Here is a 27,727-nt window from a genome sequence, read left to right as displayed (position 1 = left end):
GTTTTGATTGTTTAAGCGCTTTGTGACCCTGGTTCAAATAAAAATTACATACTTACTTACTTTATTGTCTCGCCCTTTCTTCTCAACCATGTTTGTGTTAATAATGTTGAATTTTCTTCATTAGTCATTTGAAAATAAAACAATTTGATTTCCTGCTTACAATATTTACAAAATAAAACACTTTTTATTTCTACTAGTTTAATATTTTACTTTGAATCTTTTTAAGTGTTTGATCTTTTCTTAAAATATATATATATATATATTAATTTAAATAAAAAAAACGTTTTTAGTTGAAATAATGTTGTTAGTATGGTTGTGTGTTTTGTGTGTTTTGTCTCCACAGGTTCAGAGAGACACACCTGATGTTCTTCAGCTCCTCCTCGACTCAATCAAGTCACCTGGTCGCCTCCATGAAGCTCTTCTGTTCTCTGACTGAATGGATCATGCTGTGTTTGAGCTCTGTGGGGTTTGTTGAGCAGGACTTGCTGGTATTTGGTAAAGTCTAATCCATTGATTCTTTTGTTGTTTCAGTTTGTTCTTCTTGCATCGTCAACGTTTGAGTTTCTGTCTATTTCCACACACAGGAGCAGATGAACCATGAGGTCTACGTCTCGACTCACGTAGTCAACCTGCTGTCTACAAACACTAGATTATATACATATATAGACATGTATACATAAACGCCAACTGCACTGTCGACTGCAGACGGGTGTGTATAAAGCGCCGCCATCTTGGTACAGTGACATCAGAGGCAGCATTAAAACTACAGGGAAGGAGGTACTTCTCAATCTTAAAATACAATTATTCGCTGAATTTTCGACCAAGTTTAAAACAGTTTGGTCTGTATATGTATCATCTGTCCTTTCATCAACAAACCCTGTGAAAAAAGCTTAACAAAAGAGTGATTTATGATCACTTTAATAGTGTAAATGCAGCATTCCTCTATAGACGTAATGTAAGTAATTTTTATTTATATAGCGCTTTTCCAGACCAGGGTCACAAAGCACTTAAACAATCAAAACAATATTCAATAAAGTATTTAGAGGTCAAGATACAACTGATAACACAACAGGAGTTCCAGAAAATCAAGGAAAAGCCTGAACAAATAAAAACGTCTTAATATGTTTCTTGAAGGAGTCAGTAGATCCATCAAGCGCAAAGAGAGAGGAAGATCGTTCCAAAGCTTAGGAGCAACAGCCTGGAAGGATTTCTCTCCTCTGGTCCTGAACCGTGTGTGAGGAACCATCAGTAGATTCTGATCCACAGACCTCAGAGCCAGAGCTGGGGTGTAAGGCTGGATCAGATCACTGATGTAAAGGAGGAGTCTGACCATGAATAGATCTGAAAGTAAGAACCAGAATTTAAAGTTGATCCTGAAAGAAACTGGAAGCCAGTGAAGAGTTTTTAGGATCGGAGAAATGTGAGTTCTTCTACTAGAGCGGGTCAGAATTCTCGCTGCAGAGTTTTGTATTAAATGACGAGACAGCTCCTTCTTGTTAAGACATTAAAATAAACTGTTACAATAGTCCAGACAAGAAGACACAAACGCATGGATTACAAGCTCCAGATCATGTTGTGACAACATTTCCCTAATTTAGAGATTTTTCTCAGTTGAAGGAAACAGTTTCTGGTCAGTTTTCTACAGTGTCGAACAAGAGACATGTCTTTATCAAATACAACACCCAGGTTTCTCAGGCTCAGTTTGAAAGACTGACCCAAGTCACCCAAGTACTGACGTACTGACGTAAGAAGTGTTTTCACTCAGCCATTGTTTGATTTCTAGCAAACAATTGACTAAGCTGTTCAGCCTCTTGGGCTCAGTTGGATCAAAAGAGCAGTAGAGCTGGATGTCATCAGCAAAAATGTGACAAGAAACATCAGTAAATCTCTGAATGATTTTACCCAGGGGAATCAAGTACAGCAAAAACAATAAAGGACCCAGTATAGAACCTTGAGGGACTCCACACAACAGATCCGCTGATTCAGACCTCATTTGATTTGCAGATACACTAAAACTGCGCCCAGAAAGGTATGATGAGAACCATTGTAATACAGACCCAGACAGTCCCACTTCACCCCTCAGTCTTCTCAGCATAATCTGGTGATCAACTGTGTCAAAGGCTTGTTTTTCCTCAATACGTATGCTAATACACCTGGAGCACAGGTCCACTAGGAAATTTCTGTGGTGGAGTGAATAGAAGAAGTGCCTCTGTTGGGTTTGTCGTGGGTTCAATTCCCTCTCCCTCCACCACCAACAAAAAACGAACTGAGTTGGACGTACAATGAGGTAAGATTTTAACGTGTTTGTCCTCAATATGTATGCTAAATACGCCCGGAGCACAGGTCCAAATGTGAAAGTTCTGTGGTGGAGTGAATAGAGCAAGTGCCTCTGAGACCCTGTCGGTGTGGTTAGTCGTGGGTTTGAGTCCCACTCACTTAATCACAAACTGACAGGGTCTCAGAGACAATAGCTCCTTTCACTCCACCAGGCCACTTTTTCCAGGATTTCACGCAACACTGGGCTCTCCATGTCCCACACAGTTTGTGATGGAGTGAGTGGGACTCAAACCCAAGACTTACCCTCAGAGACAATTGCTCTATTCACTCCACCAGGCCACCTTTTCCAGGGGCTTCACGCAACACTGGGCTCTCCATGTCCCACACAGTTTATCTCAGTTAGTGATGGAGTGAGTGGGACTCGAACCCACGACTAACCCAACCGAAGGGTCTCAGAGGTACTTGCTCTATCCACTCCACCACAGAACTTTCACATTTGGACCTGTGCTCCGGGCGTATTTAGCATACATATTGAGGACAAACACGTTAAAATGTAACCACTTGGCTCTCCATGTCCCACACAGTTTGTTTCAGTTAGTGGTGGAGTGAGTGGGAATTGAACCCACGATTAACCCAACCGAAGTGTTTCAGAAGCACTTGCTCTATCCACTCCACCACAGAACTTTCTCATTTGGACCTGTGCTCCGGGCGTATTTAGCATACATATTGAGGACAAACGCGTTAAAATGTAACCACTTGGCTCTGCATGTCCCACACAGTTTGTTTCAGTTAGTGGTGGAGTGAGTGGGAATCGAACCCACGATTAACCCAACCAAAGTGTTTCAGAAGCACTTGCTCTATTCACTCCACCACAGAACTTTCATATTTGGACCTGTGCTCCGAGCGTATTTAGCATACATATTGAAGACAAACACGTTAAAATGTAACCACTTGGTTCTCCATGTCCCACTCAGTTTGTTTCAGTTAGTGGTGGAGGGAGTGGTCTGATAAATGAATTTTGATATAAAGGAGCCACACGTAGTTCTTTGTGAATTTAGCTGTAATTCTTATTATTGTTAAGTTTGATGTTTTTTTCTGTTTTGTTGTTTGAAGTTTTTGTGTTTCAGAATCAGAATCAGAATCCTTTATTTGTCCCGCGAGGGGAAATTCGGTTTAAACAGCAGAGCAATATACAAAAAAATAAAAACACCCAGAAAAAAAAAAAAAATGAAAAAAAAAAATCTAAATAGAATAAAATACAATAAAATAAAATAAAATAGAACATCTGCACCATATTATATATACAACATATTTACAAAAATAACAAGAAGAGGTGCTGTTAAATAATTATCTTGGTGTGTTCTTGTTGTGGAGTCTGATGGCAGCAGGGAGGAAGGACCTGCGGTACCTCTCCCTCACACACCTGGGATGGAGCATCTATCACTGATGGAGCTCCTCAATGCCCTCAGTGTGTGCTGGAGAGGGTGAGTTAAGTTCCTCCTCATGGAGGCCAGCTTACTCTGTATCCTCCTCCCAGACACTTCTTCCACAGGATCCAGGGGGCGCCCTAGGACGTAACCGGCCTTCTTAATAAGGCTGTCCAGTTTAGCCCTATCCTTTGCTGTCATGCTGCTCCCCCAGCAGACCACACCGTTGAAGATGGCCACTACTGAGTCATAGAATGACTTCAGGAGTGACCCCTGGACACCAAACGACCTCAGCCTCCGGAGCAGGTAGAGTCCACTCCGCCCTTTTTTATAAAGAGCAGCAGTGTTATCCACCCAGTCCATGCGGTTGTTGAGGTGAACACCCAGGAACTTGTAAGACGTGACAATCTCAATGTCCTGTCCCTGGATGTTCAGTGGTGAGGGGGAGATGGAGGGACACCGCCGGAAATCCACAATCGACTCCTTAGTTTTGCTGGAGTTGATCTGGAGGTGGTTTTCCAGGCACCAGTCAACAAAGTCCTGGACAAGTCCCCGGTACGACCCGTCATTCCCGTCCTTAATGAGGCCGACGATGGCGAAGTCGTCCGAGAACTTTTGCAGGTGACTGGTGGGAGACAGGTGTTGGAAGTCTGCAGTGTACAGTGAAAAAAGGAACGGTGCCAACACTGTTCCCTGGGGGACCCCTACACTGCACAGTACAGTCTTCCAAACACCATCCCGGGTCCTCACGAACTGTGGACGGTTGGTGAGGTAGTCCACAATCCAGTCCGTGAGGTGAGTGTCCGCTCCAGACAGCTCCAGCTTGTCCCTCAGGATGTCTGACCTGATGGTATTGAAAGCACTGCTTAGATCCAGGAAAAGGATCCTCACAGTGCTTCCAGGCGACTCCAGATGAGAGAGTGCTCGGTGGAGAAGGAAGATGATGGCGTCCTCCACGCCGATGTCAGGTTGGTAGGCAAACTGCAACGGATCCATTGAGGAGCTGCAAGGTTTTTTTCCAATGTGGGCTCACGTGACGGCAGTCACCTGGCGGGAGAACAGGAATGGAATGTTGTGGAATTTGATTCTTGAAGTGACTCCACAAGACTTTCAGGGAGACGCTGCAGGTTCAGAACCAACACAACCGACAACAAACCTTTTGAATTTTCTCAGGGAAATGGTGAGCAAATGAAAGTGTGCAGTTATTGTGTAGCGTTGTGTTTCTAATGTAAGACAAGGACCAGGATGTTAAAGATTTAAAAGTTTTTTTTTCCTGTATTCAGCGTCACAAATGAAGGAGACATAGCTCAGATGGTAGAGTGGTTGCCTGCAGTCCAAAAGGTTGCAGGTTCAATCCCAGCTCCAGACAAGGTTGTGTCCCTGAGCAAGACACTTTACCCTGATTGCTCCTGATGGTGAACTTGGCGCAAGTGTGCATGCCTACTCCCATCAGTATGTGTGAATGGCTGAATTTCCCCTCGCGGGACTAATAAGGGATTCTAAAAAAAAAAAAAAATAAATAAAAAAAAGTAGAGTCACCAGGTTTTTTCACTCCAGATGTTCCTTGTTGACAGATTTTTTTAAACCAGAGATCATGAATGAATTCTGGATAAAATCCTGAAAACATGACGATCGGATTTATGTCAATTCTTCTTTTACTGGTGAGTTTTTTTGTTTTTTTTTTCTTTACGATACAATTTTCACTGCGAGATTATTTGTAGTAAATAATTTAGTGTGATTTTCAACCAGAATAGTTACTGTGTGTGTGATTCTAATGTAACACTTCAAATTCCAATTATTTGGGTTAATTATTCAATAAAAAACGAATTTGGACTTTTTAATATTTGAAAATTTCAAATATGTATGATCAGATATTCTAAAGTTGAGTGGAAGTACACATATATGTCCACAGGGGGGCAATGTTTTTCCTTATTACTGTCCACAGTAGTTAATAAGGTAAGTTAAAGGTAAGGTAGAACTTTATTGTTTTTTTTCCAATAGCCACAGAAAATACAGCAATTTTTCATAAAAAATAATCAAAATAAAATAAGAACAAGAACAAAGAGAAATAAAGAGAAAGAACAAGATGATACAATCTAAGTCTAAAGATAAAGAACATAGATCAAAGAAAAACAATAAAGACAAAGGATACAAAGACTAACATTGAACAGAACATCCAGATACTCTCACTCCACTCCTGCCCCCGAACTCAGAATTGTACAATTTAATAGCCCGAGGAATGAATGAGTCCCTGAGTCTATTTGTCTTGCACCTGGGTAGGAGCATTCGTGCACTCATTCTGCTTCTCTGCTCACTGATGACAGTGTTCAGAGGATGACTGTCATCCTCCATGATGGACAGTAGTTTGTTCAATGATCTCCTCTCAGCAACTGTCACCAGTGAGTCCAGCTTCATTCCAACCACAGAACCAGTCCTCCTGATCAACCTGTCCAACCTGTTCACACTCCTCTTGGACACATTTCCACCCCAACACACCACAGCATAGAACAGGACACTGGCTGCCACAGACTGGTAGAACATGCAGAGGAGCTTCTTCCTCTCACTCCAGGCCACAAAGTAACGTATCAGGCTCCTATACTCGTCTTCGCTGTTGTCCCTGATGCATCCAACAATGACAGTGTCGTCAGCATACTTCTGGACGAGACTCAGCTCTGAGTTGTAGCAGAAGATAATCCGTAATCCAGGAGACCAGACCCTTTTATTTTTTTTTCAAATAACTTTATTAAATTTAATTTCAGATAACATCGAGTCAAAACAACATAGCAAAGTCATTAAACTACATGTTTACTTGTATCAAATCACACCAAAGAGCCAAATATATTTACAAATCAGTGAATACGTTTCTAAAACAGACCAATAACACCCAATTCTAAAAGGTTAACATTCTCCACTGTCTACACTTGTTTTAATTAATATATATTGTCCTTTATCTATAAAGTCTTTTTAAAATGTGTTTAAAAGTAATTTGGTATGACCTTATTGTCAATAACCATCTCTGTATCGTTCCTATTTGAATAGAGGTAACAGCGAACTGTGTGAACTCTTCCCACCTTTTCTACTCGCCCTCATGTCGACTAATGCTTGGGATTCTTTTTCAGAGTAATCCTTGTCTTTACTCTTCATTAACAGCAAAACTCTTGTCAAACTCATGTCCTCCTGTGGTCTGATGGTGGAGTCTCTGCTCAATACTTGCAGAGTCATTGGTTCAAATCCCAGCTCTTGCATTTTAATACTCTGTTTATACTTCTGTTTATATTAGTTGGATAAATATTAGAATCGAAAACTCTCATGTGTGGCTGAATAGCTCATTGGGATCAATACCTGTATTGCAGAGTTGAGATGAAGAACAGCTGTAGGTTCAACTCCCACATTTTACTGAACTTTTCATTGACAATTGAGCAATAAGAAAGATAAATGGGCTTTAAGACATTTGTAAGTGTGGTGAATTAGCTCACTGGGATAGACTCTGGTAGTCCATCTGGTAGGTTGTGGGTTCAAGTCCCACTGACTACATCTCTGATTTTATCACTTCTGTCCAAATGTTCGACATAAATATATCCTAATCAAATGATCATTTTGATCATTTGATTACAATTGGACAGTACATTTGGACAGTGGTGGTTGAGTGGTTAAACCAAAAGTCCCTGCACCTGTGTCAACTCCCTGAGGTTGTGGGATCAAATCCCATCAATGCGTATTTGATTTTATCACTTCTGTCCAAATGCTGAACATAAATATATCCTAATCAATTAATTGTTTGTGGAAAGTGGTGGTTGAGTGGTTAAACCAAAAGTCCCTGCACATGTGTGAACTCCCTGAGGTTGTGGGATCAAATCCCACCAATCTGTCATCTGGTTTTATCACTTCTGTTGAAATTATCGACATAAATATATCCTAATCAAATAATTATGTGTGGACAGTGGTGGTTGAGTGGTTAAACCAAAAGTCCCTGCTCATGTGTGAAGTCCCTGAGGTTGTGGGATCAAATCCCACCAATCTGTCATCTGGTTTTATCACTTCTGTTGAAATTATCGACATAAATATATCCTAATCAAATAATTATGTGTGGACAGTGGTGGTTCAGTGGATAGAGCAAAAGTCCCTGCTCATGTGTGAAGTCCCCAAGGTTGCGAGTTCAAATCCCACTGTTCCACAAATCAGAGCGGAAACCCAAACATATGATGTGTTCAGACATTTGCATGAAGTCCTAGAATGGACAAAAGATGGAGTGAGTTGGTACAAGGGTGAGTGGGGCTGAGTGAGGTGGATGATTGGAGAGAGAAAATTGGAGAAAAAAAAAAGAAAAATATACATTTTTCAAAAAAAAAAAATCTTTTACTTTACTTTTTGCACTTTCAATCATTTCTCAATTTTTATCCTTGTCCACCATCTTTCTTTTGTCCTTGTCCGCCATTTTTTATCCTTGTCCACCATCTTTCTTTTGTCCTTGTCCGCCATTTTTATCCTTGTCCACCATCTTTCTTTTGTCCTTGTCCACCATCTTTCATTTATGTCTCAACCGTCACGCCGCAGCTTAGCTCACTTTAAACACATCAGTGTTCATATGTTTGGGTTTCCGCTCTGATTTGTGGAACAGTGGGATTTGAACTCGCAACCTTTGGATTTCACACATGAGCAGGGACTTTTGCTCTATCCACTGAACCACCACTGTCCACACATAATTATTTGATTAGGATATATTTATATTGAATGTTTGGACAGAAGTGATAAAAGTAAAAGTGAGGTAGGTGGGATTTGAACTCACAACCATGTGGTCTTCACAATGAAGCAGTGACAACTGCTCTTACCACTCAACCAGAGCAGATACTATGATGACTGCTGAATTAACAGTTTTACACTTTAAATGTAGACTTGTGTAGTTAAAATTGTGAGTGGGGTTTGAACCAGCAACCTTCAGAACTGAAAATTGCAGCAAACTAACTCACTGAGCTAGAAGTTCTTGATAGAACCATTGGAAATAATAATAGAAGACAGAGAAGTCAACGAAATATAATCAAAATGAAGACAAATCATTGAAATATTAAATAATTAAACTTGTTCAGGTTGTGTCGCCCCCTGCAGGATCACAAGAGAACAGCCTGTCAGGTCTTAGATAACAGGTCGACCATGAAGGTGAAGGAAATAAGTGGATTTGAACCCAAGTCATAAGAGGTCATGGATCTTAAAAAAGAACAAGAAGTGTTACCACTCGACCACAAAGGCTGAGTTGTTGCCACTGAAGATAACTTATAAGACCAGGTGACACTGAAGTTGAAGTGAAAAAGTGAAATAAATGTTAAGTTAAAGTGAAGTGAACAGGAAGTCAAAGATGCATCATTGGGAGTTGAACTCATTACAAAGAGTAGACTAAAGTGGTTAAAAGTGTTGAGGACATATCTGGGAATTGAACCAGCAACCTGCAAAACCCAAAATTGCAGGCAACTTAGTCACTGAGCTAGAAGTTCTGGAAGAAGATGATGGTGATAATAATAGAAGACAGAGAAGTCAACAAAAGTTTCATTAACATGAAGATGAATTATTGAAATAATAAAACTTGTTCAGCTTGTGTCGCCCCCTGCAGGATCACAAGAGAACAGTCACTCAGGTCCTAGATAACAAGTCAACTATGAAGGTGAAGGAAATAAGTGGACTTGAACCCAGGTCATAAGAGGTCACGGATCTTAAAAAAGAACAATCACTGTAACCACTCGACCACGAAGGCTGAGATGTTGCCACAGAAACTAAGTTATAAGACTCACATGACACTGAAGTTGAAGTGAAGTTAAAGGTTCAGCATTGAATTGACGTCGAAAAGAAGAAGCTCTCATGTCCTCTAGTGTTTATTGAAACAAAGCTGAATATAAAAGGTCAGTTATTAAATCCTGAAATATTTAGTTAACTGTTTGTACTTTGTAGTCTCAGTGAGTCACATTTATCTTCTTAATTCCACAAATAAATCCAAACATGAATAATGTATAACGTGCTGCAGAAGTTACTGCAGACGCTGAACCAGCTGATGCAGTCGTCGGTGATGAAGCAACAAGAAACTTTCTTTTTTTAGTACGTTTATTGAAAATAGTTCAGTCATGGATACATTTGCACTGTGATATTCCTCCTTTTATTTTAAACAAACCTGTTCAATTAGATACAACAAAAACATTGAGATAAAAAATCATGACATGAATGATTCTACAAGTTCATTATATCTCACACTGCTAACATATGTATATAATATATATTTTATTATATATAGAAATATGTCAAATTCATAATTTATGTCGAACTATACCTAAATATATATATAAAAAAAAGTTTTAATAAAATTATTTTACGTTATTTTTTATTGCAGTTAGAAATTTTGTCTTTATTATATATATTTAGACAATTCGTAGGCTCCGCCCACTGAACTACCAACATTCATCCAATCAAATTCAACTTTGAATTAGACGAACATTCATTTCTTTTTCTCTCATTGTAACTGACAAAATCACTGCATTCTTTTATTATAACCACTTTTATTTGCACGTTTTCATGACTAAAAGTAACGGAAAAATACGAAGTGATGATTGAAAACACATTCTTGATCAAACCAGTGTCACATCGACATCATTTCCACACAATCACGGATGTTTCGAGAGTTTAAAACTGATTTGACACGTTTTTTAAATACACACACTTTCACATCTAGATGTTCATAAGGCACGACGGCGGCGTCGAAGGTCGTTCTCTGGAGGTTCTTGAGTTGATCTCAGAAGACGGTGGCTTTCATGTCTTGGCTGAAAAAGGCTCCGAACTGCAGGTCTTTGGACATCAGCTCGTCCTCCACGTTCTCCAGCGCCCACTTGTGTTCCACGATCTCCAGAGCCTCCCACTCGCTCTGACGCAACACGGGAGAGCAGAGGTCACGTGACACGATCCAATCATCAAACTGCCCACGATCTCACCTTGAAAGCTTTGTTGGGGTCGGGGGGCATCGCCATGGCAGCGCCGGTCATCTGGTCCTGCATGATCCGCGACTGGTCGGCAGCTACAAAACAGCAGTTAATATTAGACGTTTTAATAACAACAAATAAAACTTAAAGTGACCGTTAAGTTAAAAAAAGAGGTGACAAATAATTAATTTAATATGAGGGTAAACATAAAAAAAATAGTTTTTAGTGTTAATTTGATTCTATACAAAATTCAAATATTCCAAAGAAAATAAACTATAAATGTTACATATATTTTTCCAAAATAAAATAAATTGAATTAAATGAGAAAAAAGCCATAAAATAAACTGGAATATTTCATTAGAAATACAAACTTTATTTAGTTAATTCTGCAGAAAATATAATTTCCTTTCTAAAGAAAATTACATTTAATTCTGCAGAAAATATAAATAAATGTAGCTGGAAATACAATTTAATTCTTAAGAAAATATGATATAATTCTAAAAAAAAATGGAATTAAATTCTGCTGGAAATACAATTTAATTCTTAAGAAAATATGATTTAATTCTAAAGAAAATATAAATAAATTCTGCTGGAAATACAATTCAATTCTTAAGAAAATATGATTTAATTAAAAAAAAATGGAATTAAATTCTGTTGGAAATACGATCTAATTCTGCAGAAAATAGAAGAAAAGAAAATGTTATTTAAATTAAACATGAAAATAACAGCAATATGAAACATATAAAACCAACTCCCTAAACAAGGACAAATAAAAAAGAGAAAAGATAAGAAAAAATGTATTTAAATGATGTGTTAAACTAGGAATAATATTGTAAACAGCAATTGGAAAGAAAAATCTTCAGTTCTGGTATTATTTTGAGTCAGACGTGACAGTCGTCGACTCACCGTTATCTTGTCCCAGGATGAGGCTGTACATGCTCCTCAGTCCAAACACGTTCAAGAAGTACCAGGAGGCCGAGCTGACCCTGAAAACACACGCGTGTCAAACCATCTCCGACAGGTTCAAGTCCAGATCCTGATACTCACCAGGAGGCGTCCAGGGACAGCAGGTCGATCCCTCGCTGCAGCATCGGCTTGAACCTCAGCGTGAGAGGGAACGGAACCTTCGCTGAAGGAGAACATCGTCATCCACCGACTTGGGTTTGACTTCAGAAGAGGAACTTACTGATGACGAATCCGGAGAAGGCCCAGTTGATCCACCCGCCAATCACAATCATGGGCAGGACGTTGGTCAGGTTTCCCTTCAACATGTCCGTCATCATGCTGGTGTCTGACATGGACCAGAGAGCAAACTCAAACTCAATTGACCCAATCGATCTTTCAGGATCGATTTTAAAATTCTGGTTCTTACTTTCAGATCTATCCATGTTCAGGCTCCTCCTTCCATCAGTGATCTGATCCAGCCTTACACCCCAGCTCGGGCTCTGAGGTCTGTGGATCAGAACCTACTGATGGTTTTGCGCACACGCTTCTGTCCAGGGAAGAAAAATCCTTCAATGCTGTTGTTCCTAAACTTCTGAAGGATCTTCCTCTCCCTCTGTGTTTGATGATCTACTGACTCCTTCAAGAAACATCTTAAGACCTTTTTATTTGTGCAGGTGTTGTTTCCTTAATCTTCTGGGACTCCCGTGTTTGACTTATGTCTTGACCTTTTAGAGTTTTAAAATCTTTAGGTATACACAACAGTCTATTGCTTTTGATTGTTCAAGCGCTTTGTGACCCTGGTCTAGAAAAGCACTTTTAAAACTCCTGTGTTTGTCTAGGTCAGGGGTAGGGAACCTGGTCCAGAAAGAGCCGCAGTGGGTGCAGGTTTTCGTTCCAACCATTCAAGAGGACACATTTTATCCAATCAGGTGTCTTAGGAGTGTAATCAGTTGATTGTCAGTCTGGTGTTGCTTGTTCAGCTGAAACCTCATTGGTTAAACTGTACATGCTTGATCGGTTGGAACAAAAACCTGCACCCACTGCGGCTCTTTCTGGACCAGGTTCCCTACCCCTGGTCTAGGTGGTGTCTTGACCTTTTACATATATTTTATGGGTACTGTTTTGATTGTTTAAGCTACTTATTGACTTCAGGAGCCCCTGCCAACAAGTCAAAAAATTGACTGATGTGTAAAAGTCGCTACTCCAGTCATATCAGGCGAACATTTAACTCGGAAAAATCGGCCACCATCGCCAAACAGAAGCTAACATGGCGGACTTGGACGGGCCCGGACCGTAAAGTCGCACATTCGAAGTAGGACGTTTCGGTGAGAGTTTCCGTAAACAAGCAGCGAAGAAGGCTGGTAGAGGGTAAGGTGGAGACTTCAGTCCGCGGTTACTAACCGCCTTACCTGGAGAACCGAGGGAGGAGGAAGAATCTATCCAGAAAGGTGCTTGGGTCGGAAGGAGAAGAACGTCTACTGCGGACTCCCAACAGAACCAGAGCAGGGGTCTGTATTCGGATTCTGAAGTTCCAGGAAAATGTGTTTGGCTTCCGAGTCAAGAAGGCGCACAAGGCGTCTGTGAGTGTGCACGTGCCTGCACCGATTATTAAACTGACAACTAAAGTAAATTATTACGGTAAGTGGAGTTCTTTCAGATATTATAATGTCCAGTAGGAACGCCGGGAAAAATGGAAAACTGGCAAAATTATGAACTAAAATTGATAAAAACCTCACTAGAAACGGCTTCTGTGACGCGCTCTACATCATGGGAGGCTGTCTTTTAAAAACAATGAAGACTTCCGGTCTACTTGCTACGAGACCCAGCTTTGTACTTTTATACTATATAGACGTCACTGGTCATAATATAGTGGTTTCTGGTCATAATTTAGCGGTCACTGGTCATGTGACCCCACATGAGTGATGAAGTCCTTGAGTCTGATGGGTTTCTTCACATGATCCCCGAACAAGAAACCATACATTAGTCTCTTAAATAAAAGTCAAAATGTGAAGTTTCTCTACAGTTTTATTTCAGCGACTGAACGCGACACGTTACAAGCATCGAGACAGTTTTTCTTTTTTTAAACAACTTTCTTTTCAACACGCGAGAAAATAGGTAGAAAGAAGCGACGTCACCACGACACGCACGTGTAAGCGAGAGTTTAAACCTCAAATAAACGAAATAAAACAAGTGTTCGAAGGAATGATGGGCAGCGCCGTGTGCAGCCGTCAAGGTAAACTATGTCAACAAGAACAATATTCCAAACCGTGGATCTGCAGGTGAGAGAAGTTACAGCCGTGAAGCTGCGAGAAGATGGTCTTGATCTCAGCAGTTTGAATGAAGAGGAGGAACCCTGATGCAGAAGATTGTTGGCGTGAAGATGTCGGGAAGTGCAGGCTCAGTCGGACTTCTTGTCGCTGGTGGCCTGCGGGGAGAAGCGTAGTTTCACGCATTACACATTTGTATAAAGCTTTATTCGTACCCCGAAGAAACGACGTGTCAAAAGAGTGTTACCAGCAGTTTGCTGTGCTCCTCCAGCAGCCGGTCGTACTCCACCGTCAGGTTCTCCGACTGCTTCTTCATGGCCTGGACGTCGCTGTCCGACTTCTGCAGAGCTGCGGAGAAAACCAACATCCCTCAGGCTCAGATGTGATCCTGAAGAAACGAGGTGAAGGCAAATAAAACGCTCACCCTTCTTGGTGGTCTGCAGCTCGTCCTTCAGGGTCTTCACGTCCTCCTTCAGGGTCTTGTTCTGCTCCTGAACTCCGGGGCCTTTCTTGCCGGCCTCGGGGAGCTCCACCCCGGCGTCGCGCAGTTTCTAAGAACAATAAAGACTCACTTGTAGCTCACGGTCAACAAGTGTCCAGCCAGGAAGCTCGACTGTTGCAGTGCATTATGGACCTTTTACTCCACCCTCACTTGATTTCTCCCTCAAAAACACCACAATCTTGCTTTTTAAAATGTATTTTGACACATGACAAAAACGGAAAAATACTTTTTTCAGCAGGTATAATAAAGCTTCTACTCTTAAGCTCCACGGTCCGATAGTATTCGGAAGAAAAATTACAATAGTATTAACTAAAATAAAAACTTTTGAACACTTATTCAGGTCCAAAGCGACATGTTTGATCACGGAGACGATGAAACAAATGTAGAAATCGGTGCAGAAATCTGAAGACGTTCCTACATTTCTCTGTATTTATATCGCGTCACATGCTGCCGGGTCAGAAAAGCAGCTGCGGGTCAGAAGGAACGTTTGTAATCCACACCCCATTTACGTGCACTGAACCAAAGTTTTGCCGCGTCATCGATAATTCAACCCGTAGTTTGCATTAAATCAGAAAATACCAAAACATGTGTTCCAATGTAATTCGGGGAATTTAAAAAAAATGTAACTAGAATTCAGGGGTTGGAGCTTGTCCCAGCTACACAGGGCGGAGGATGGGAGGATCCTGGACAGATCACAAATAAAAACCTTTTAAAGTGCGACTCCAGAAACCAACAATGATATTACATTTGATTCTGGAACCTTCTGCTGCGATGATGGAGGGCAACAGCTGCAGGTTCATCTCGCGCTCGTAAAACCTGCACTTTACTGCCCTCTGAACCTGGTCCAGCAGCACGAGGTCTCTGGACCGAGACGCTCCAGGGACCTTTGAAACCATCTTCTGAGGCGGGAAGTTGAAACTAACACCTCCTTGTGACCAGCGAGTCATAAAATCACCAGAGATCAAGACAAAAAAAACGTGACAAGTAGCAGCTCACACCAGTGAAAGACAGCGTTTGTTCTTTATCTGAACCAAACCATGTGGAAACGGTTTCTTGACAACAAGGCTGGTTGGAAAAAACATTACTTTTGTCGACTGTGTGTCAAAAACCATCTAAATGTGTGTTTATTTTTAAGGCCGTCACTGAGGAAGTCATGAAGGTCAATACGACCCAGACTTTCAATCAAATAAAACATTATTTTTTTAAATATTTGACCACTAAATAAAACTAATTAAATTCTCAACTTCCTCAAATGGTGTGACTTTAAAAATCAATGGAGTCGAACTCAATCACGCAAGCGGCCAAAAAATCTTTCAAAAAGTCTTGGTCACACTGATCAAATTGTATATTTACCAAACTGTATTTAACAAGCAGTATCACATTTCCAACCACCTGACTTTTATTTTTATTAATAATTATTAATATTTTTATAGCCATTAACATCAATCATCTGTGTCCCTTATCTTATCGTTTATCAAGCGGGCCACTTTGAATGACCGGTCAGAGCCGGTTTCAGCCTGTTCGACACACAAATCGAAAAGCTTTTTAAAAATAAACGACACCTTCATTTATCAAATCTACCCGCGAGTGTGCAGCAGGCACGAGGGCCGACACACATGCAACAGAATACACTTGTATTTTATGAAGCCGTGGCACCAGACGTGTAATCTAGCCGAGGTTATAAAAGTACTCGTGGATACATGACCGACCGGTGCACATGTTAAGCACATATAGCTCCGGACAAGATCTTGTTGAGGAGCAACAACATGACTTCTTTGAAAGTTGATCAACTCGACTGACGACGTAAACACGGTCAGCGGTCTGGAAGTGCGTCGTTAATCACGGACATGTAATCACTGAGGATGAATCAGAGGCTTGTGTGTGTGTTTGTTGTGGGTCACATGCTCATGAGTTGCGTTCTTCTTTTAGCCCGCGAGGACTAAGTGATCTCTTCAGGCCACACAAACCCAGGTCAGGTTACCACACGATGTGCCAGGTTATTTAACGTTAGGACGCCGTCCCAGGTCAGCGCTGCCCTCTAGAGGAAAGGAAACTAACTGCAAGAGTGAGTAGATGATGGGTTTTTTACCTCTTGCAGCAGCTCGTTCTCATCCATGAACCTCTGGGCGGCGGCGCTCGCGCCCTCTGCTTGCTTCTTGAAGGCTTCATTGGAGGCCAAGAGTGTGGCCTGCTGGGACAGCAGAGTCGCCAGACGGCGCAGCAGCCTGCACAAGAAAAACATGAAAAAAACACTTTAGTGCATCAAACGTCCTCCGAAGCATCTCAATTCAAACACCATTTTAATCTGAACTTTTTAACTTAAAGCTTGTGGAATTTTGTCATCATCGAATCATTTTCGTGTTGATTACGTCCTGCACAGCTAATGGAACAATGAAATCCCACGAGGTCCCCGTCGATGGCTGATGACAAGAGGATACAGTCGACTCCAGAAGCTTTCAAAGCTGATGTTTGGACATATTTTGGTTTCAAAACCAATGAAAGCAGTTATGACTTCATCAGGAGTCATGTGGTCTGTAAATACTGCAACACCAGAGTCAAGTACTCGACAATACTACAACTATATACTTGTTACTACAGTATCAACATATATTGTATCGTTGCCTCGATATCATGATACGCATCGTTTTCGTCTTTCGTAATGATGTTGTAATGTCGAGGCCTCAGAAACTGCTCTTTTCAAATGTGATGAAATAACGATACAAATCCTTGGACCTTCATGGCTACAATACAAGCATGAGAAAGTTGGACATGGAACCCTGTGAGAGTGCAACACGTCTGTGCTCTCTGGCAGCTGCTTGGTCACATGCTGGGCTGAGTCACAGTGCAGCTGCTTCACACCGAACACCCGGATCCATCGCTGCGGCTCCCAGCAGGGGGCCAGAACCAACCAAACAAGGGATTGAGATGCATTTTCTGGCCGCCGAGCAAATTCTCAGGGTGCGTATGAAACACTTTCACCCAGCATGTTTGAAGACTGTAACACGGCACTGATGTACCTTTGCACTGTTCTGGTGAAACACAGGAATGTAGTGTTGAAGTGCAACATAAATAAGCGTTGAAGGAGCTTTGGGACCTGAACAAGAGACGGGTCAAATATGAACTGGGTCAGATCAGCAGTGTCCTGGATAAAGACAACATGGAGCGGCTAATGTACGATACATCAAGACACATGAACACATCTTCCCAGGCCTGGAAGTTCATGAGGTTCTGTGAAGACGTATGATGTTTCAAGTTATCCATGTGTTAAGAAAATAAGAATTCAGGAGAAAAAAAGAGTGTAGTTATAATATACATGAAGGTAGCTATGTAAAAAAAGTTGTTTCCATAGAAAAATAATGTAACCAAAAAAAATAACAAAACTTAAAGCAACTTTTTGTGGGGGATTAAATAATAAAGACACACATTTCCTTCTTATAATATAAAAAAAGATGACTTCAATCAAATATATTGTCAATCAAAGACAACATTTTCAATACTAAAAAGGTTTCAAACCCTCGTCTTTGATTGACAATGTTTTTGATTGAAACAACATTCAAATGTCATCTCAAGGACCTTGGATGGAGACCACACTATTGACTCCAAAGCCATTTTTTCCCCTCCATCTGTCGCTCTGGTCCGACCAAATACAGAAAAACTATCCACGCCCTCCAGCGACATGGTCTTCCAATCGCAACGCAACCTGTCCTGTACACCACAGACCATGTTTGACCCCATCTGTGGCAGGGTGAGTGGACTAAAATAAAGTGACAACTCCAGATTCTACCAGAGGGTAGTTGAGAGTGTGTTGCGACAGGGGTTTTGTCAATGGTAAGACACACACACTAAGGCATGCACAGTTACTCCACTGCTGTCAACGTCTTCTTTTAGCTCTGTCAAGTTGTCACGTTGTGCAACTGTACTGCAGACACACACTGTAAATACATTATTTTAAATTCAGGTCACCGATAGTGGCATAAGAAAACTTTGATAAACTTTAATATCTTTACAGTACCGTGAAAAAAATGCAACACGACTATTGATTGAAGAAATTCTTGCTTTCTTTTGGTTTTAAAACTTTTTATTTTTATTTAAAAAAAAAAAGTTAAATTACGGTTTATATTTCAATAAAAAAAGGATTAATTTTATTTACAATTATTCAGGTTAATTAATCATTTAGTTAATTTTCGTTTTGCAATTAAACTTCTGGCCGCTAGATGGCAGCAGTCGTCAGGTCTTCTGCATGTATGACCTATGAAATTGTGCGAGCTCCCGGTGATGACTGAAGATAAGAGGATACAGTCAATTCCATCGACTTTTAAAGCCCATTCCTGGCCACATTTATGTTTCAAAACTAATTAAAGCAGTTACGATTTTTGCACCTACAGTATCCCAATATGTAGCATCACTACCTCTTTACCGTGACATGTATGGTATTGATTCTTGCCAATACACACCCGTAGTCACTGACATAGATTCTTAGAACCTATTTATTTAAGAGACAGTTGTTAAAGACTCTCCTGAGTGTTGGTGACGTAGCATCGTTGCGTTAACTTACAGGCAGAGCAGGAGGGCGAAACCAGCGATGTACTCGTTCCTCTGAGCTCTGAACAGCTTCATGTGGATGTGCTCGACGGCTGTGGGGTTGTTAGTCAGATCCACCTTCTCTGTCACACTGTACTTCCTCACCTCTCGGAAGGCATCTGCACATAAAGACAAACATCAGGCGAAATTCCAGGTTTGCAGGACTTCAATTTCATCGAATACTCAATATTTAGTTGTTCTTAGTCAAAGATTCCGTTGACACTCAATTTACATGTTTTGTCAAACATACCAATGAGCAGGAAAACCAAGATGGCCATGGCCACCATGAACGACGTGTTTCCATAAAGAGCGATGGTCTGGACAATGCGAGACTTGAAGATCTTATTCCACCTGGATGAACGAAACAAACAACATTGTCAAGCAGTGAAACGGTTGAACGTCATCAGCTGGTAAATCCGGGGTGTTGGCTACATCTAGTGGTTTCATTTAGCAACTACAGTTATGTTCACATGTCAGTTTGCTTAGACGTTTCACTACGAGCTTTGTTCAAGTGTGAAAAGGGATATACAGCAGGGGTCTCAAACAGTTTACTCACTCTTCAACAGGCAATTTGCTACCGTGCCATGATATACTAGCTTTGATTATATAGTTTAATTTAATAGATTATTCATTAAAATAACACATAACTCCGAATTCACACAAAAAACTGCAGCCCAGTCTTGACTAGAATGGACTTGTCAGTAGAGACCCCTGATATACAGTATAAATATGTAATGAAGAATGTATGATGTTTAAGAGTTGAACCATCTTACCAACAACATTCAAAACAACATTCACAAACAGCTCTACAGATGGTATAATGCATGTTAATTCGATTTTAGCTAAAGCAGTTTGTTCTGAGGTAATCAGAGATAACTGTATTTCAGTGAGTCAGGAGGTTAGACGTATCATGAGCTAATCTCAGAGACACATAGGTGCCCTGTGTTCCGGTAAGTACCATTAAACCTGGGGGTGAAGGTAGATAAGGCCAGATTCTGAACACGAAGAGAGCAGGTTATTCTAAATGCACAAAAAAAAAGCTTATACTTATACATTCGTTACGTAACATTTTCATTTGTTTACTATTCAAAATGGTTAATTTCAATAAGTAAAAATACCTGGAAGACTTGGTTAAGACTCACCTCTTTGGTGAAATAAAAGGGATACAGAGAAGCAGAACCAAAAATACTTCAATGTAGAGGAAAGTGGCCACAGCCGTCCACTGCAGACTCATCGTGACTCTGTAACAAACAACAATTATTTAAGTTTATTGTTCTTGATGAACGCATTAAAAGTGAGTGTGGATATTTAACCATTTGCGAAGGGTCTACCTTTACCAATAGTAAACATTGCTTCCTATTATGAAGAGTTAAAGCTGTTGTAGCTTATACACAAATAAAGTGTCTACTTGTATCTATGCAAGAAATGATCATGTCATATTGATTTGTGAATATACGTGTTTACATTTACATGATTTGCTATAAGATTATAATCAAATGATCACATAAATCATCTTAAAACGTGAATTTAAACATTATTGATAGCATAACAACTGAAAGGTGAGTCACTGCTTAGTGACGACAGGGGGCGTGGCAGCTGTATCATGCAATGCTGCAACATGTCAGCAACTCTTGAAGGTTTTTTCTTTTTAGAACTAAATCGTGTTATAGCCAATGATGGTGGAATTTGGCTTTAAAAACAACTGTAATTGAATTTACTCAGGCCACAGAAAAACAAATTATCTCCCTTATATAATATAGACTTTCTTAGCTGGATGACTCTGAGTACTGACCACTAAATGTCTTGATGTATAATAATGTACATTTTTATCTTTATTTTTCAAACAATTCAAGGAAGAAAAACTCAACATTATGAAGTTTGTTAAGACTCATCTTAAGACAACTCGAGCGCGCCTTGGGCTTCTTGTGTCATAATATCACTTTTAAAGCCTAGTTTTATGAACAAAATAAACAAATAAGAACATTTATCTTTGCATTTTAAACTTCACGACGACGTTTCTCTGCATTGGCGACCCAGTGTGTTGACAAAAAGTTACAGCTAGCATGCTAAGCCTAGCAATGTCAATAACAGAGGCGCAGGAGCAGTCTGTTTTTAAAACTCACCTCTGCAAAGTCCAGGTATTAACTTTTTTAAAAGACTAACGTCTAGAATTTACGGTGGAATTGACACACCTGGACTGAACAGGTAGCTTAGCCTCACTTAGTGCGAAGACGAAACGCACTTCCTGCTTCCGGTCTAAAACGCCAGCTCATCCCGTCACATGATTGGCTGCGCATCGCTAGAGAAACTACGGCAACGCCAGAGTAAAAAAAAAGAAAAAAAGAAACTTGTTTCGAAAATATAAATCAAATTTCTTTGTATTTTTCTATGATTTCATTTAAAGAAAATTATTATCAAAAGAAAAAAAGGGCTTTTTCCCCGTTTACCGGTTTTGTTGAATTTCCATTATTTTTTTGCTAATTGACCAATTAAATCAGAATCTGAACTAATATCTTTACAAAAAATATATATATAAATGAAATAATTTAGCAGTAAATAAAAACCGTATAAGTTCTACCATGTTTTACGTGTGCGTGGTGCTACTGCACAGCAGAGGGAGACAAAGTCCACAGAACATTGTGGGGCAATAAACACAAGACAGACTCACTTGAAGAGTTTATTTTCCATTTGTGGCCATTTAGCAGATTAAAATATTATAAGTAAGTCTTGAAAATATCTACCTTTCAAGCTTAAGCTCAATAAGCTTCATGCTTATTCCTAAAATCGTTTTTTCATCTCCGTTTAGTCAGAGATATACAAGCTTTTATTTGGAATTTCTGAATAAAACAACACTTGTTTACTTTCTTTACATTCTACCCTTGTTTGTTTACACTGCATCTAATGTGGCGTTCCTCAAAAATACTTCCTCTCATTATAAATGACCGAGTCAGACATCTTGGAAGTGCGTCCACCAATGTCTAGTCACTAGTTTAAAAAAACAAGGCTGCATCGGTTATAGACTGTTTTTTTTCCATTGCATGTGTGGTTGGAAACAGAAGCATGATTCTCAGCGAGGAAACATCTCTACACACTATTAAAAATATGCGAGCAGAACTCTTCTGTCCCAGTTGCTCATAAAGCAGAAAAACCACCCACAGTGTTCTCTCATAAAATCCTCACTTCTCATAAAGGCCTTTTCTCAGTCTCCGGGTTGTATACTTTTATTTGTTCCTTTCTCTGTTGTTGACCCTGTTTTATATATAACCGCCACCAAACCTCCTCCGCCGACCCCCCTCCTCTAGTTCCCCTAAACCACATCATAAACCTTGTTAGGAGGGTTTCTCTTCCCAGTCACCCAGCAGAGCGTGGAGTTAAGGGAGTGCGATGGAGACCTCTCATTGGCTGCTAGAGATTTGTGCCCGGACCAATAAGAGAACTGGATGAAAGAGTAATATTTTAATAGCAGCAGTGGAGAATAGTATGAGCAGGAAGTCAGCGTCTGTCTGGTTTTGACACACAACGAAATTATTCGATTTCTTTCCATATAAATCAAACCTTATCGTCTTGTTTTGTTTGTGTTTTACAAAATCATGGATGGATGGATGGATGGATGGATGGATGGATGGATGGATGGATGGATGGATGGATGGATGGATGGATGGATGGATGGATGGATGGATGGATGGATGGATGGATGGATGGATGGATGGATGGATGGATGGATGGATGGATGGATGGATGGATAGAGAGAGAGATAGAGAGATAGAGAGATAGATAGATAGATAGATAGATAGATAGATAGATAGATAGATAGATAGATAGATAGATAGATAGATAGATAGATAGATAGATAGATAGATAGATAGATAGATAGATAGATAGATAGATAGATAGATAGATAGATAGATAGATAGATAGATAGATAGATAGATAGATACAAAAAATAGAAAAATGAAAAAGAAGGATGGATTTAAAGTGAGTTGCGTGAAAAAAAGAAAGGGGGATAATAAGGGAGTGATGAAAAGGAAGCATATGAGAAAAAACATCAAAATAAAAGTAGACTCATGGGAGGGTGAGTGGAAGGAAAAAGTGAACTCCAATTCATTAAGTGAAAAGCAAGAACATAAGAAAGAGAGAAAGAATAAAGAAAGGAAAAGATTGAGGAAGGTTAGATAGAAGAAAACTTATCATTAAATCAGACGAATGACTTTGAAAAGGATAGACAGAAGGGGGGAAGAAAGAAAAAACCCAATGGTAGCAAAGAGCAAATGAAGTGACTGTAAAAAGACGGATGGAGAGGTCATCGAAGAAAGGAAGGTGGGAACAGGACCAAGGTTGCGAGGAAGGAGAAATAATAAGGGGGAAAATAGATGAACGAGAGGCGAGAGAAGAGAGGGAGAGATAAGTGGATGGTGTGATGAAGAGAGGAGGATAAACGGATGAACACGAGAATGAAGTGGGAGAACACGGACGTGACACAACAGCCCTTCTGTCCCGCGTCTTGAATATTCCACTCCAGCGTCATCGTCTCTAACAGGAGGATATTTGGGAGCCATCGATTAGCCGAGCATTAAGGCAAAGAGGCGAAACCCCCGAGTGTGTTGTTATCAGGAGTGTGCAGCACCCCTGATGCTGGCAGCGCCCCGGCAGTTCACACAGCGGCTAATGTGTCCTGCTGGAGTGTGTGTTTGAGTCATGGTGCATGGATAAAAAGATTAGGAAATACAGCCACCAGCAGCAAGAATGGACATCTCCGAGAGAGAGGGGGGGTTGACACAGATTTAGACCTGGAGTAAAGAGGACAGTCAAGGGTGAGACCACTAGTGTGAGTCGGTTGAATACTATTCACTGGAAGAGCAGGAGAAACGTATCACTAGAGCCTCGAATAACATGTCGAGAAGTCGAAAAACAGGTGTCACACCTGAGCTACATCTGACCCGTGTCACACACTCTGTTTAAAGTCCCATAATGTACTGCAACAGTTGATGCATTTATATATATGTAAAAAGGTTTTTAATCAATATTTTAGTATTGTTTCTCAATGGGTCATTGATAAGTGATTCAACTTCTCTGTCGTTCTTGAGTTCCATCTGGATCAAGGAAGTTTTTGAGGAATTAGATACACACTTTGTATGGTATAGTAAGTGCTCCTCTGTTCAGATGAGACAAACAAACAAACAAAAAACTTTATTGAAAACCGCATATAGAATTATATATACACAACATATTTTATTGAATGTGTGTCTGGGTTAGTTTTGCAATATTTTCATTGGAAATAACAAATGACACAACATTCTTGGATTTCAAAATTTAGAGCAAAAAATATACAAATTACAATAATAAAATAAAATAAAAAGGGAAAAAACACAAATACTGAAATACACAATGAGAGGATCTGTCAGATGTATGACAGATACATGGATGGGTTACTAGATGGATGGAGGGATAAAAGGATGAGAAATGGTTGGATGACTTGAATGTTGATTGGATAAGTAGAAGGAGAAATGGATCACATCGTATGAGTAGAGGGAAAATGGGTCATATTGAAATGGGTGTATGGATGAATGAATGGCTAAATTGGTGATTAGATGGATGGTTCTATGGATTTGAAGTGGATGGTTGGATGAATGAATGAATGAAGATCATATGACTAGAGGGAAAATTGATCAGATTTTAGTGGATGGATGAATGAATGAATGTAGATTGGACGAGTAGAAGGAGAAATGGATCAGATACTAGTGGATGTATGGAAGGATGGATGGTGTGAAAGATACATGGATGAATAGATGAATGGATGGATTTTGTAAAAGCTGGATGGATAAAAGGATGTGAAATGGATGGTTGAATGAATGAATGAAGATCGTATGAATAGAGGGAAAATGGATCACATAGTAGTGGAAAAATGAATGGATGAATTGGTAACTAAATGGATAAAAGGGTGTGAAATGGTTGGATGAATGAATGAATGTAGATTGGAGGAGTAGAAGGAGAAATGGATCAGATAGCAGTAGATAAATGAATGGATGAATTGGCAACTAGATGGAAAAAAGGATGTGAAATGGTTGGATAAATTAATGAATGAAGATCGGATGAGTGGAAGGAGAAATGGATCAGATACTGGCGGATGTATGGAAGGATGAATGGTGTGAAAGATACATGGATGAATAGATGAATGGATGGATTTTGTAATTTCTGGATGGATAAACGGCTGTGAAATGGTTGGATGAATGAATGAATGAAGATTGTATGACTAGAGGGAAATGGATCCAATTGCAGTGGATGTATGGATGAATGAATGGATGAATTGGTTTCTAGATGGTTGGATGAATGAATGAATGTAGATTGGATGAGTGGAAGGAGAAATGGATCAGATAGTTTACAAATCTAGACGAACAAACCTTCTGCCGCGGTTCCTTCGAGCCTCGACTCTCAGAGGAAGACGTCGGTTTCATCTCAGAAATACATAAATGAACAGAAGGTGGTAATAAAGAGGTAACGATCAGGGCCATTGATCCGAGGACGAGTCCTCCTGTGTCACCCAAACACTGGATGGAGATTTCATTTCATGACTGATTGAAAAATCATAAAAGCTTCACTGTCTCAGTTGAGTCATGAAGTCATGAGTCAGCACTTTGATGAGTCCGGAGAAACACCCGAGGATGAAAATATATTGAATTCAGGAAACTAGCCTCTAATATTCTCTCACCCACAAGAAATGTTTGTCATTATATTTGATCAAAGAAACCTTTTTTGATTGAAGAAACTTTTGTTTTGATTAAAAATAGTTGTTTTGATCAAAGAGTTTCGATTGAATTATAAAGAAACAAAACTACCTTCAAACATACATTCAAATCAGGCTCCACAACCTTTAATGCATCCCAGACGGGTTTAATGTTAGCATTATATTCACCACCGACCTTCAGTAAAAAACAAAATGACCTTCAAATAAAGTGAAAAATACATCAAAACGCTGAATCAGCAAAAGCTCAATACTTGTAATTCTGCAACAAGACTGTCCTATATATAGTTTCACTCATTTTTTTTACTAGTTTACAGGTTGATTTTATTGAGTAAACTTGACTGAAACAAGTGTCTTGACGTGTCAAAAGTCACATGCTTATGTTAATTCAGAGGAAATACCATCATTTTTCAAAATAAAACTGATTGTATAAAGAAATAAATCAATAAAAGAGGAAGTATTTTTAACAAATGCCTCACAGAACGGTATTGGTCCAAGGGTTGAGAACCACTGCTGCAGGTGATCTAGTTTTTGTTACTAAACTAATATTTTGGTGTTGAAAGGTTCTTGCAGTCCATGAACAAAACACAGGTGGGCCAGATTTGGCCAACATGCCTTAGCTTTACACATGTCTAAGTAAAATCTACTAACGTTTTCCTTCTTAAAATAAAAAATACTAGTTAAAATTAGCTAAAGAAAACTTGGGATAGGAGTGTGTTTCGGTAAGAATATGGTGATACGATGCGTATCACGATACAGGGTCAGAGGTACGATATATTGTGATACTTTAGTAACAAGGATATATTTGTAGTATTGTCGAGTACTTGACTCTGGTGTTGCAGTATTTACAGACCACATGACTCTTGACGAAGTCGTAACTACTTTCACTTATTTTGAAAGCAAAATATGTCCAAACATCACCTTTAAAAGCTGCTGGAGTTGACTGTATCCTCTCGTCCTCAGTCATTGCAACGATTTTATTAAACCTGGTCTCTACAAATATTACTTACTTACATACCTTTAGGCTTAAACTATAAAGTGTCTTGAGATAACTTTGTTATGATGAGACACTTTAAATAAAATTGAATTGAAATGAATTGAATGACTTACTTTAGCTGTGGAGAGCGTAATGACTGCTGCCATCTAGAGGCCAGACATATAATTGCAACAGAAAATATGTGAATATTTTCATGTTAATTGTAAATAAAAAAAATCAAGTTATTTTACTTTTTACACTAATAATTGAAATAAAAACAATATATTGCTTTAGTAAATACTTATAATTAGATTGATAACAATTCAGAATGCGGTTATTTCGGCTTTAGGTATAATACAAGTTTTTTTTAAAGCTAAGATTTCAGTTTTCGCTCCAGAACACGACGCGGTTGCGACACCAAAACATCGGCTCCAGGCCTCGTAAACTCCGCTGACCTCCTCCTCTCTGATGTTGACTGCAATAACAATGAAGCCGCCGTCCGTCTGAGCAAACCAGATGATTTTAAATGGTGACCAGACTTCATTTATTAAACATAACCCGGGTCGTCATGTGACCGGGGCGGGTCATAAATGATGCAGCAGCTCGAACCTGCTCGACTGTTGCCAGGGAGGGGCCCCCGGGGACTTGTTTACCTCTCCGACTTTTTTTTTTCAGAGAATATATATTTGGTCTGATGCGTGTTCGTCTATCACGGATGAGCTCAATCCCATTAGACTCTTGGTAACCACGTCAGAAACCTCACTTATCGCTCACCTGCTCCCGGGAAACACGATTAGACGGGACGTCTGGTTTGGCTCCCGCAGGTTGTGACGGATCGTCCACGAAGGGGAGTTTTCATCATCAAGTTGTTTTGTTTGGTCATTAGAAGTTGATTTTCTCTGGCAGACAGACGGGAGTCAAACGTTCCCACAGGGGGGTCACATGACGCCCAGGACTGTAATAAACACTGACATCACTTTTTTGAGATATTCTGGTTCACAGCATCACTTGGTAACATCCCCGTGATCTCTGACTGAGAGTGTTTCAGGGATGACATCAC

At 39.9% G+C, this 27,727-nt stretch overlaps 2 protein-coding genes across 3 annotated transcripts; both read right to left on the bottom strand.

Annotated features, from left to right (window-relative positions):
• Nucleotides 1-10,229: 10,229 nt before the first annotated feature.
• On the bottom strand, nucleotides 10,230-11,955 carry LOC148059481 (ER membrane protein complex subunit 3-like). Its single transcript, XM_087781427.1, has 5 exons — nucleotides 11,844-11,955; nucleotides 11,705-11,786; nucleotides 11,564-11,643; nucleotides 10,670-10,752; nucleotides 10,230-10,602 (listed from the first exon to the last, which is right to left on the bottom strand). Exons 1-5 carry the CDS (start codon nucleotides 11,953-11,955, stop codon nucleotides 10,474-10,476), a joined length of 486 nt encoding a protein of 161 aa, XP_087637553.1. The 3' UTR covers nucleotides 10,230-10,473.
• A 1,654-nt stretch (nucleotides 11,956-13,609) lies between these two features.
• On the bottom strand, nucleotides 13,610-27,464 carry bcap31 (B cell receptor associated protein 31). Of its 2 annotated transcripts, none has more exons than XM_087782102.1 (8): nucleotides 27,442-27,464; nucleotides 20,095-20,193; nucleotides 19,203-19,303; nucleotides 18,927-19,071; nucleotides 16,461-16,596; nucleotides 14,294-14,420; nucleotides 14,117-14,217; nucleotides 13,610-14,027 (listed from the first exon to the last, which is right to left on the bottom strand). In XM_087782102.1, the coding sequence occupies exons 2-8, from the start codon at nucleotides 20,184-20,186 to the stop codon at nucleotides 14,001-14,003; spliced, it is 729 nt and encodes a 242-aa protein (XP_087638228.1). In that variant the 5' UTR covers nucleotides 20,187-20,193; nucleotides 27,442-27,464; the 3' UTR covers nucleotides 13,610-14,000. The 2 variants fall into 2 exon arrangements, with proteins under 2 accessions (XP_087638228.1, XP_087638227.1); XM_087782101.1 differs by lacking the exon at nucleotides 27,442-27,464 and adding an exon at nucleotides 21,076-21,215.
• Between the last annotated feature and the right edge of the window lie 263 nt (nucleotides 27,465-27,727).

The sequence above is a fragment of the Callionymus lyra genome, chromosome 19 (genome assembly GCF_982586985.1).
Source record: "Callionymus lyra chromosome 19, fCalLyr1.hap1.1, whole genome shotgun sequence".
NCBI lineage: Eukaryota > Metazoa > Chordata > Actinopteri > Syngnathiformes > Callionymidae > Callionymus > Callionymus lyra.
The sequence above is the reverse complement of the archived record's forward strand: the minus strand, read 5'-3'. Positions and strand labels throughout refer to the sequence as shown.

Bases quoted from the DNA above. Each gene is read 5' to 3' on its own strand.
- LOC148059481 (XM_087781427.1), bottom strand. From the start codon at position 11,955: ATGTCAGACACCAGCATGATGACGGACATGTTGAAGGGAAACCTGACC. The intron at 11,787-11,843 runs GTAAGTTCCTCT...GTTCTCCTTCAG, and splicing joins CTTCTCCGGATTCGTCATCA to CGAAGGTTCCGTTCCCTCTC. The intron at 11,644-11,704 runs GTGAGTATCAGG...GTGTGTTTTCAG, and splicing joins CTGTCCCTGGACGCCTCCTG to GGTCAGCTCGGCCTCCTGGT.
- bcap31 (XM_087782102.1), bottom strand. From the start codon at position 20,186: ATGAGTCTGCAGTGGACGGCTGTGGCCACTTTCCTCTACATTGAAGTA. The intron at 14,421-16,460 runs GTAAAAAACCCA...TATTGTTCTTAG, and splicing joins AGAACGAGCTGCTGCAAGAG to AAACTGCGCGACGCCGGGGT. The intron at 14,218-14,293 runs GTGAGCGTTTTA...TTTTCTCCGCAG, and splicing joins GCTGCAGACCACCAAGAAGG to CTCTGCAGAAGTCGGACAGC.